The sequence below is a fragment of the Esox lucius genome, chromosome 7, assembly GCF_011004845.1.
Source record: "Esox lucius isolate fEsoLuc1 chromosome 7, fEsoLuc1.pri, whole genome shotgun sequence".
Classification (NCBI taxonomy): Eukaryota; Metazoa; Chordata; class Actinopteri; order Esociformes; family Esocidae; genus Esox; species Esox lucius.
This window is the reverse complement of record NC_047575.1, coordinates 50,724,647-50,737,227: the sequence shown is the minus strand read 5'-3', so window position 1 is coordinate 50,737,227 and position 12,581 is coordinate 50,724,647. Positions and strand designations below refer to the sequence as shown.

The following is a 12,581-nucleotide window of genomic DNA, read 5'->3' as shown; positions in this document are numbered from 1 at the left end:
ATCAATAAAATAATCAATCAATCAAATATATTTATAAAGCCCTTTTTACAAACAGTTGTCACAAACTGCTTTTACAAAAAACCCAGCCTGAAATATCCTTTCTCATTTGGATCAGGTTAGTAAAATGTGAACACGCCTCAATACTGTACCTGGAAATCATCTGCAAATTTTGTTCTTGCAGAATGAGGACCCATTTTAAGGGAGGGAGAAGACCCTGTCCTGAGAGATTGAATCAGAATAATCTTTACTCATCATCAGAATAACTTTTTACAGGTGCTGTTAGTGGCGGAAAATATAAACAGAATGCAGAGTTGTGTACAATGTCATTATCGGTTATGAGTAGTGAGTTTACTTTATAACATTATCTGCTATGAGTCATGAGTCTGCCAATATTTGTTGGTTTTATTTTTTTATATTGCAGGAAGATGGTGGGCGGAGCGGGCAGGGCCATGGAGGGCAGAGCAGGGAGGGCCATGAAGGGCAGAGCAGGGAGGGCCATGGAGGGCGGAGCAGGGAGGGCCATGGAGGGCGGAGCAGGGAGGGCCGTGGTGGGCGGAGCGGCCAGGGCCATGGAGGGCGGAGCAGGGAGGGCCATGGAGGGCAGAGCAGGGAGGGCCGTGGTGGCCGTGTGTGAGTAAAATGAAAATTTCTGTTATTGTTATCTATTTTCTATAAACTACTGATAACATTTTCTATAAATTACTGACAACACTCCCAAATTCCTAATAAAAATATTGTCATTTAGATAATATAACCTAAAAATATGCATTGTTTTCAGACCTCAAATAATGCAAAAAAAACTAATTCACAACAAAATACTAATGTTTTAACTTAGGAAGAGTTCAGAAATCAATATTTGGTGAAATAACTCTGATTTTTAATCACAGCTTTCATGGGTCTTGTCATGCTCTCCACCGGTCTGTCACATTGCTTTTGGGTGACTTTATGCCATTCCTTGCACAAAAATTAAAGTAGCCTTTGTTTGATGGCTTGTGACCATCCAACAAGCAAGGTCGGATCCAACTGAGACTTCCGGTTAGAACATGGCGTGAGCGGACGTGTTTGAGTGTGTCTGCTGTTTTTATATTCTAGATACCCGTTCTACCTTCACTGTACGCCTATGCTTATCAGATATATAACCTTTCAGTAACATTTTGGTCATAGCTAGACACCGAGATGTCAACTAAAACAACTCGTCAACATAATAAAGCAGGTGAAAAAGACAGTGAAGCTTCGGCCAGAAGTGAAAACATAGCGGCCTCTGTGCTAGACACACTGCCAGATGACCTGGTAAAACTTCGATCGGTTCTCCTTGCTGATATGACACAGGCAGTGCATTATGACACAGGCAGTGTATTCTGTGCTTAAAAATGAGCATGGAACCGCTTTGACTCCAGTTAACGCCACTCTGGAACAAGTAAAGTCTTACTACGAATCACATAACCAGCGTATTCGTGGGGTTGAAGATAACCTAAGTAAACACAGTGACCGTTGAGACTGCCATAGCAGCATTGCAGGGCGAGAACACGTAGCTGAAAAAGAAGTTAGATGACCTAAAGAATCGGTCGCGGAGATCCAACCTGAGAGTGGTTGGCATCCCTGAAAATTTACAAGGTTCAGACCCTGTTAAATTCATGACCGAGTTTTTCATAAGGTACTGGGGGCAGATTTATTCTCGGGACCACTCCTGCTTTCCTGTGCTCAATGAATTGGAGCTAAACCAACCGATGAAAACCAGCGAGTGAGACCAAGAGTATTCCTGGTCCACTTTCACTACTTTCAGGACAAAACATTGCGTCAGTTGACAGAGGCAGGAGCTAGTCTTCCGTGGAAGTTGTGTGTTTTTCCATAAAGATTTCAGGGTGGAGCTAGGAAAAAAACGAGCAGTGTTCAGGAATTTTAAATCCCTGCTCTACGTGAAAGGAATCAGGTTCAGCCTATTATACTCTGCCCAGCTCCAGGTAAAAACACTGTTTTTACTCAACAGGAGCAGTCAAATAGTTCTATGATTTGCACTGGGGAGAACAACAACAAGTTGAATGACTTAACAGATAACATACTTTTATGTAGCCCAATGCTGGTGCTGCCAATGTTAATTTACTTTATTGAGGTTGCCTGCTAAATTATTATATATATATATATTTTTTTTTTGATTGCATTGTGTACTCATTTAGTTTACTTTACAGTCTTAGCAATGGAACTTGAATAGGACTGTGAAATGCCGGCTATGAGTAGCCGTTTCAGTCTGCAGAAAGCAATGTTTTTGTTTTAAATCCTAAATTGATGTTTTCTCTTAACGGGCCTGTGCTTTGAAGGTGGTACAAATGTGCATGTTCTTGGAGGGGAGACACTATAAATCTAAATGTAGGTTTTAGGTATATAAGGAGTGCTTTTGGAAGTTTCTAGTTTTGTAATGCCCGCAATCATCTTCATTTGGGGAAGGAGATCTAGGTCTGGAGGGGCACATGTTATTAAGGGGTGTTCTGGGGAATCAGCTTACTCTATTTAATGTTATGAATGTCAGTTTTTGTTTTTCTCACTGTGTGTTCTAAAACACAACGTATGCTTTCATTGTTTATAACTGCTTGCCCTTTATGTCTTTTAATGTTGCCAACATAGATGACACTGATGAAGGCCATCCTGTGAGGTTTATATCTTGGAATGTTAAGGGGCTTAATGGTCCTATTAAAAGAGCAAAACCAATTCCCATCTAAAACAATTAAAACAGGATATGTTACTTTTACAAGAAAAACATCTCCGATTTACATAGTCATAATAGACTTCGTAGAAATTAGATTAGTCAGATCTTTCATTCCAAATTTACTAGCAGGTCCAGGGGCGTGGCTATATTGGTTGCTAAAAGTGCTCAATTTACACCCTCTAACGTAATCAGTGACCCCAATGGGCGTTTTCTCATAGTTTCCGGTTTCCTTTTTCAGAAGCCTGTTGTACTTGTGAATGTTTATGCCCCTAACTAGGATGAGGTTCACTTTGCAAACAAGATATTGTCCCTAATACCCAATCTAAATACTCACCAGATAATATTCTCAGGACACTTGAACTGTGCTATTGACCCATTGCTGGACAGGTCCAATCCCAAGGAAATATCTTCTGGTATGGCCAAATCCATTTAACTTTTCATGCAACAGAATGGTTTTGTGGATCCTTTGGGAATTACGAACCCACTCAGTAAGCAATTCTCTTTTTTTCCTCCATGTCCATTGTTCCTTTTCCCGACTACACTATTTCTTTATAGATAGCTCCTTTATTTCAATGATTAAACGGATTGAATATACCGCTATTGTTATATCTGATCACTCACCTGTGTTACTGGATCTGGGCTTTCCTTTAAATGACCCCCATGGAGATTTGACTCACTTCTGCTTTCAAGTGAGGATTTTTGTAGTTTTATCTCAACTAACATAAACACATTGCAACATGTAATTATCTCACTACCAAACAATCAGAAAAACTCATTCTTAAGACACGTGGTCTCTACTATGAATATGGTGAAAAGTCAACACTTTTTAAAGACTTTTACTACTCTCTTTACACTTTAGAATTTCCCTCTGATATGACAGATATGGAACATTTCTTATACAGTTTGGAAATACCAACTCTTAATTCTGAGGCAACAAAAAATGTAGATCACGCTCTCACACAAGATGAGTTTAAAAATGCCATAATGGCAATACAGAGCAGTAAATCCCCAGGCCCTGATGGCAACCCAACAGAATTCTACAAGGCATTTAAAGAGGAGCTCAAACCAATCCTTATGAAAATGTGTCACAAATCCCAGAACATTTTTCTTAAAAAGACAAGGATCCAACCCAGTGTGGTTCTTACTGCCCCATCTCACTTTTGAATGTGGATGTAAAAATGTTGGCTAAAGCATCAGCATGCCGTCTAGAGTGCCTCTACCCCGAAATAATTTCAGATGACCAAACAAGTTTTATTAAAAAAATGCCATTCTTCCTCTAATGATCGACGACTGGCTGCTATAGTTTACTCACCTGGTGCTTCTCCGTCGCCAGAGGTAGTTGTTTCTCTGGACGCAGAGAAGGCATTTGACCGAGTGGAATGGCCTTACTTATTTAATGTTTCGAAGCGATTTGGATTTGGTAATATATTTGTGGAGTGGGTTAAGCTCTTATCTCTTATACCGTTCGCCTAGCAAGTATATAAACAAACTACTCTAGATCTGATTATTTCCCATTAATTATTTTTGGAATTTTATTTTTTCCAAAAAGCATATGCTTTCCCATTAACAACTAAGCTCTGCATATTAAACCAGGATCATTTCCCTTTCCCTTATCTCAAGATGGTTTCAAATATCAAGGTATACACTTTACTCGCTCCTTTTCCTCTCTGTTTGAAGCTAACTATGGCCCTCAAGTTAATCAAATGAAGGCTGACTTTGATAGATGGCGCAGTTTACCACTTACCATGGCAGGGAAAGTACAGTCTGTGAAGATGACAATACTTCCCAGATTTCTTTATTTATTCCAATGCCTGCCAGTCTTTATACCCAGTTCATTTTTTAAGTTGGTCAACCAATCTATAACCTTGTTTATTTGGGGGAATAAGGTTCTGAGGGTTAACAAGGCCATTCTCCAAAGAGATCTCAGGGTGGGTGGATTAGGCCTTCCAAGTTTTATCCAATACTATTGGGCATCCAATATATGTATTTTGTATTTTATGTTATACTCTGTGTGTTTTTTTTGTGATATGGATCCCCCTGGGTCTGAAAATAAAGTTTATATATACAAATTATATAATTTGGCTCCATCGACCAGGTACAAACTGGTGTCTACTTGAGGGCACAAAGTTGTCAGTATAAGCTAACTTCAGTGTCGGTTCTGGGCCCAATTTATAAGAATCATCTTTTCCCCCCTTCTACACTCGATTCAACATTTAGACAGTGGAGTTTGAGTGGTCTCATATACATTAAAGATCTATATACCGATAACATATTTGACCGTTATGATAATCTGTGTAGATGATATAACCTTCCTCTTAGTTTTTTTTTAGGTATCTACAGATTCGTCACTTTGTTAAGTGAATTTGTTCCTGTTCCTAATCTCCCTGCCATCACAGTATTGGAGAACTATATTCTATATTCTCAGCTGATATCTCTTGGAGATCTAAGCCTTAACAAATTTAAAAGCATATGGGAGGATGAGCTTGGTATAGACCTGCCTGAGGAATATTTGGCAAAGGCACGGAAAAGAGTCAATTCGTCATCTTCATGTGCTAGACTGGAGCTTATACAGTTTAAGGTTTTACATAGGGTGCATTTAAGCAAAGCAAGGCATGCCAACATATACCCCGGGATGGACGCTAGCTGTGATAAATGTTATTTTTTTCTAGCCAACCTACTGCATTCTTTCTGGTCCTGCCCCCAACTTTCAGGCTACTGGGCAATCGTTTTTAAAACACTTAGCGAGGTTCTTGGAGTGATGCTGGAGCCCTGTCCACTTATAGCATTATTTGGTGTGGCAGATTGAATCCTGAGTTTAAATGCAAACCAGTCCGACATCATTGCATTCACATCACCTTTGGTCCATAGGAGAATTTTGTTAGTTTGGAAATCTTCTACTTCCCCATCAGCTTCTGCTTGGCTGGAAGATGTAATGTTTTTTCTAAAGCAAGAGAAGATAACATTTACTCTGAGAGGGTCTGTGGAAAGGTTCAACTTGAAGTGGGGACCGTTTTTGTAGTATTTTGAATGTCTGAAAGAGTTTCCCACTAGATGAGTGTCTCTAATTGTAATTAAGACCCCCCTCCCCTCTATACTTTCCACTGTTTATTTTATATAAACCATTCTTCTTTCTATTCATTGCCTTTTTATTTATCTTTTTTCTGTTGGTATTTGACCGCCTCACAGAATGGTTGACACATTGTAAATAATTACCTTTTTGAGCCACCTAATATGTTATAGACATACAGTGGGGAGAACAAGTATTTGATACACTGCCAATTTTGCAGGTTTTCCCACTTACAAAGCATGTAGAAGTCTGTAATTTTTATCATAGATACTCTTCAACTGTTGACGGAATCTAAAACAAAAATCCAGAAAATCTGCACATTGTATCATTTTTAAGTAATTCATTTGCATTGTATTGCATGACATAAGTATTTGATACATCAGAAAAGCAGAACATAATATTTGGTACAGAAACCTTTGTTTGCAATTACAGAGATCATACGTTTCCTGTAGTTCTTGACCAGGTTTGCACACACTGCAGCAGGTATTTTGGCCCACTCCTCCATACAGACTTTCTCCAGATCCTTCAGGTTTTGGGGCTGTCGCTGGGCAATACAGACTTTCAGCTCCCTCCAAAGAATTTCTATTGGGTTCAGGTCTGGAGACTAGCTAGGCCACTCCAGAACTTTGAGATGCTTCTTACGGAGCCACTCCTTAGTTGCCCTGGCTGTGTGTTTCGGGTCGTTGTCACGCTGGAAGACCCAGCCACGACACAATGCTCTTACTGAGGGAAGGAGGTTGTTTGCCAAGATCTCGCAATACATGGCCCCATCCATCCTCCCATCAATACAGTGCAGTCGTCCTGTCCCCTTTGCAGAAAAGCATCCCCAAAGAATGATATTTCCACCTCAATGCTTCACAGTTGGGATGGTGTTCTTGGGGTTGTACTCATCCTTCTTCTTCCTCCAAACACGGCGAGTGGAGTTTAGACCAAAAAGCTCTATTTTTGTCTCATCAGACCACATGACCTTCTCCCATTCCTCCTCTGGATCATCCAGATGGTCATTGGCAAACTTCAGATGGGCCTGTACATGCGATGGGTTGAGCAGGGGGACCTTGCGTGCGCTGCAGGATTTTATTCCATGGTGGCGTAATGTGTTAATAATGGTTTTCTTTGAGACTGTGGTCCCAGCTCTCTTCAGGTCATTGACCAGGTCCTGCCGTGTAGTTCTGGGCTGATCCCTCACCTTCCTCATGATCATTGATGCCCCACGAGGTGAGATCTTGCATGGAGCCCCAGACCGAGGGAGATTGACCGTCATCTTGAACTTCTTCCATTTTCTAATTATTATGCCAACAGTTGTTGCCTTCTCACCAAGCTGCTTGCCTATTGTCCTGTAGCCCATCCCAGCCTTGTGTAGGTCTACAGTTTTATCCCTGATGTCCTTACACAGCTCTCTGGTGTTTGCCATTGTGGAGATGTTGGAGTCTGTTTGATTGAGTGTTTGGACAGGTGTCTTTTATACAGGTAACAAGTTCAAACAGGTGTAGTTAATACAGGTAATGATTGGAGAACAGGAGGGCTTCTTAAAGAAAAACCAACAGGTCTGTGAGAGCCGGAATTCTTACTGGTTGGTAGGTGATCAAATACATATGTCATGCAATAAAATGCAAATTAATTGTTTAAAAATCACACAATGTGATTTTCCGGATTTTTGTTTTAGATTATGTCTCTCACAATTGAAATGTACCTATGATAAAAATGATAGACCTCTACATGCTTTGTAAGTAGGGAAACCTGCAAAATCGGCAGTATATCAAATACTTGTTCTCCCCACTGTATGTGGGCCTATGATTTGAAAGAATATTGATTGAATAGCTGTGAGAAAGTCTTATTTTTTTGTGATCATCACTGATCCTCCACCAAATTTCACAGTGGGTGCGAGACATTGTGGTTTGTAGGCCTCTCCAGGACTCTGTCTAACCATAAGACGACAAGGATTTGGTAAAAATGTAAAATTTGACTCGTCAGAAAAGATGACCTTACTCCATTCCTCTACGGTCCAATCCTTATGGTCTTTTGCAAACTTCAGTCTGGCTCTTCTTTGCTTCTCATTGATGAAGGGCTTTTTCTAGTTTTGCACGGTTTCAGCCCTGCCCCTAGGAGCCTGTTTCGAACCGTTCTTGCCGTGCACTTCACCCCAGCTGCTGTTTGACATTCTTTTTGTAGGTCACTTGATGTCATTCTACAGTTGTTGAGTGACAATCAAATGAGTTGACGGTCGTCTCACCAACCCTAATTTTTCTTAAATCAGCATCTCTACATGTATGGCAGCCAATCCATTCCAGTGTCTGTTAAATTCCAACACAGGCACACCTCATTTTACTTAATGAGGTACTGATTAGGTGATTACCTGAACCAAATCTAATTAAACGAGGAAAAGTATAAAAACCTGTGCTGCAGTGGTCATCATATACTCTTACAATAGTACCCGCTGGATGGCAAAAACAGTGCAAGTAGTACCTCAAAGGAAACTTTGGGTAACTTTCAGCAGGATAAAAGAGTTGAAAAGAAAGGCTTTGAGAGAAGAAAAGAAGGGTTCAATTCTGGCTTTACTGTCAGAGGGATACAGTGAGCGTCAGGTTGCTTCCATCCTAAAAGTTTCAAAGATGGCGGTTCATAAGAGCAAGGTCAAGCAACAGACTTTGGGGACAACAAAGCTACAGACTGGCAGAGTGTGAAAACTACTGACCGAGATGACTATCAACTAATTCGGATGTCACTCAACAACCGTAGGATGACATGAAGTGACCTACAAAAAGAATCGCAAACAGCAGCTGAAAGCATGAAAGCTGTGATTAAACATCAGGGTTATTCCACCAAATATAGATTTCTGAACTCTTGCCAAATTAAAACATTAGTATTTTGTTGTTGAAAAATGAATATGAATTTGCATTATTTGAGGTCTGAAAACAATGCATTTTTTATTTGGTTATTTTGACTAGTTGTTGTTTTCAACAAATAAATACTCAAATGACAATATTTTTTGTTTATATAATAAAACTAGAATGTTAATTTTACTCAAACACATACCTATGAATAGTAAAACCAGAGAATCTGATAATTTTGCAGTTGTCTCCTAATTTCTTCCGGAGCTGTATACTGTATATAAAATATATAATGTCAAGAGGTTATACTGACACCCAGAAAATGTACAGCTCTATGTCATAGTGGATAACGATACAGCCTTTCATGCCAACCAGGGTTTGAATCTTGAGAGTGCAGCCACCTTCATCACTTTCTATTGCGGGCAGCCTGAACTAGGCTTGCCTGGTTTCTTGTTATTAGAAGTGTATGCTTTAGTGTATGCAGGGGAGAGAAAAGAGTCTGGAAAGTAAGAGACAGATATATAGATATATGGTATATAGGAGAAAGCCAGCAGGGGATGTGGAAGAGCATAGAGTAGACCAGAGTGAAATAGAGAAAAAAGAACAGAGGAGAAAGAAATAGATATGGAGAAAAAGGAAGAGGAATAAAGGAGAGAGGAAGAAAGTAAAGAGATGGAGAGGAGGGAATAGGAAAAGGGGAGAAGAGATGGAGAGGAGGGAATAGGAAAAGGGGAGAAGAGATGGAGAGGAGGGAATAGGAAAAGGGGAGAAGAGATGGAGAGGAGGGAATAGGAAAAGGGGAGAAGAGATGGAGAGGAGGGAATAGGAAAAGGGGAGAAGAGATGGAGAGGAGGGAATAGGAAAAGGGGAGAAGAGATGGAGAGGAGGGAATAAGAAAAGGGGAGAAGAGATGGAGAGGAGGGAATAGGAAAAGGGGAGAAGAGATGGAGAGGAGGGAATAGGAAAAGGGGAGAAGAGATGGAGAGAAGGGAATAGGAAAAGGGGAGAAGAGATGGAGAGGGGATAGGAAGAAAGGTGAGAGGAAGAAGAAGAGATGGAGCAAAAGGAGGAGGGCATCTAGCTATCTGTATGTGCCTCTTCCTTAACACCCCCCAACCCCACCCTATCAATGAGCTCAATTGTAGGATTTATTTTTCCAAAAACCAAGAGGAATTAAATGCCCCCCCCACTCTACAACATTCCCCCCACAGCAAGAACATTTTCCAGAGGAAACACATTATATATAAACGTATAGTTATACATACACATCAGCATCAGTCTTTCTCTGTTTTCTCCTGTTAAGAAGCAGCAGAGTGTAAGCCACACCCAAAATCAATCCTGCAGCCAGTATCACACCCAGAACACTGATGACATCACCCGTTTCCAGCTGGGGCAGTGGCTCCTCTACACAGTGAAAATAGACAGCTACACAATGCAATAAACAAAAACATAACACCAAAAGTTTCCAAAACAGGAGATTTAGCTAACTCCAAGTAACCACTATAATCACATGACCTTACCTGTAATGCTGACCTCTACAAAGGCGGAGCTTGTTCCAATACTATTAGTTGCATCACAGACATAGATCCCGCCCACCTCGTATCTGATAGGTCCTTTAAATAACAGGATGTTGTCACGGATCTCTACGCTGCTAGGTATGGAACCATTCAACCTGCATGTACACACATAAACATCAGCAGGGTATTATGTAATGTAAGACAATTTACAATTCTTTAAAACAATGAAAAGCAACAAAAACGTATTGTGTTTTCAAAGACACAAGTCTGAATTTTGTGCAGCACCCTTTAAGAATGCAAAACTGAAGCACTGCACTTTGGTAGACTTTGATGCCATTATTAAAAGTAGTCCTGTAGTAAATTCTCCCAAGTTTCAGCATTTTCCATTACTCTTCTTTTGAAATTGGCAGTTTTTTGTTCTTTCCCCTGTCCAAATTATCACACACAGCAGCAATTACGTTGATTTTGAGGCTTGGAGTTGGCCAATCTAATAACGTCGTGATGATTTTGAGGCTTGGAGTTGCTCATTCTAATAATGTCGGAGATGATTTTGAGGCTTGGAGTCGGCCAATTTAATAATGTCAGTGTTAATTTTGAGGCTTCAATTTGGCCAATCTAATAATTTTGTTGATGATTTTGAGGCTTGGAGCTGGCCAATCTAATAATGTCGGTGATGATTTTGGGACTTGGAGTTGGCCAATTTAAAAATGATGCTGTTGTTTTTGAGGCATGGAATTGGCCAATCTAAATATGTTGGTGTTCCATCTGCAATATTCTGATCTAAGTAATCATCTTTATGTATGAGGTCATAAAAGATGAAGATTTTGCTAATCATTTCTAGTATGATTTCTTCAAGGTTGGAATGTAGAAAATGACCTTTAAGTCCTGTTCATCAGGACTTAAAGGTCATCTAATTGGTCATCTATTTGCCCAGAATTCTGGATGATCTTCATTTTCCTGCACCATCTCAACTCATGTCTCATCTTCATCCGCTTATCCGTATCGGGTCGCGGGGGCAGCAGCTCCAGCAGGGGACCACAAACTTCCCTTTCCCGAGCCACATTTGCCAGCTCTGACTGGGGGATCCTGAGGCGGTGCCAGGCCAGTTTCGAAATATAATCTCTCCACCTAGTCCTGGGCCTATCTCCTCCCAGCTGGATGTGCCTGGAACACCTCCCTAGGGAGACGTCCTGGGGGCATCCTTACCAGATGCCCGAACCACCTCAACTGGCTCCTTTTGATGCAAAGGAGCAGCGGCTCTACTCCGAGTTCCTCACGGATGGCTGAGCTTCTCACCCTATCCCTAAGGGAGAGGCCAGCCACCCTTCTGAGAAAACCCATTTCATTCACCACCAGATGGTGATCGGTTGACAACTCCCCCCTCTCTTTACCCGAGTGTCCAAAACATGCGGTCTCAGATCCGACGACACGATCACAAAATCAATCATCGACCTTCGGCCTAGGGTGCTCTGGTACCACGTACACTTATGAGCATCCTTATGTTCGAACATGGTGTTTGTTATAGATAATCCATGACTAGCACAGAACTCTAACAACAAACAACCACTCGAGTTCAGATCAGGGAGGCCGTTCCACCCTATCACGCCTCTCCAGGTGTCTCCATCATAGCCAACGTGTGCGTTGAAGTCCCCCAGCAGAATTATGGAGTCCCCTACTGGAGGGGACTCCATAATTGCTGAGGCAATACTTTGACCAATAAGGGCTTGCCTGGAACCACCAAAAACTCAGCAATTAAAACAAAAACTCTTAGCTACAATACCAGGTCAATAGAAAACAGCCGTAAACAGCAGTAAAGTCACAAACCAAATGTTAACCATGTTGCAGGATAAGGACCTGTAGTAAAACTAATTCAAAATATATTCGATTTGATGAGAAGTTGACAGCCTTTGCAAAGAGAATTTAGCTTAGAATCTCTGAGTTCAGTAGCCGTCCTGACAACAGTCAATTTGACTGGTAATATTTGTATTTTTGTATCTGCAAATCTCACCTGTGAAAGATCATTTAGACTAGTTGTGACTTTCAAGTTAAAATAAATTTAAATAAAATGGTAGGCTGAGGCTTAAGACATGGTAAACAATGTTAAATGGCTCCAAGATGAGCTGAAGAAAGGCACTTTCTTAAAATTCACATTGAGGGTATTTTTCCTACTGTGTCCTCTAATCTCTGTATGATTTACCATTACACCATTACAAAAGTCTGAATCTACTTCAACTTGAGTTTATGGTACACCCCTATGAAGATCTGAATCAATACTTTTGGTAACAGATGATTCTGTTGCAGGGGTAAAATGCTGGTAGAATGGGCTAATACGAACAGCAACATATAAATACACCGCTCAAAAATAATTAAGGGAACATTACAGTATAACACCAAGTCAATTCAACTTAAACATGGATATCAATCTGTCTAGTAATAAGCATGAGCGATTGTGCTTATTACTATTACTA

The 12,581-nt window shown here is 40.6% G+C and overlaps 1 protein-coding gene across 1 annotated transcript in view; it reads right to left on the bottom strand.

Moving 5' to 3' along the window:
• The window catches only part of LOC117594696 (nectin-2-like), a 32,794-nt gene that overhangs the window by 1,610 nt on the left and 18,603 nt on the right, over positions 1-12,581 (bottom strand). The window contains exons 5-7 of the mRNA XM_034293028.1: positions 10,117-10,268; positions 9,862-10,000; positions 150-219 (exon numbers count right to left, since the gene is read on the bottom strand). Coding sequence (XP_034148919.1) covers positions 150-219; positions 9,862-10,000; positions 10,117-10,268 — 361 coding nt within the window. The remainder of the gene's footprint in view (positions 1-149; positions 220-9,861; positions 10,001-10,116; positions 10,269-12,581) is intronic.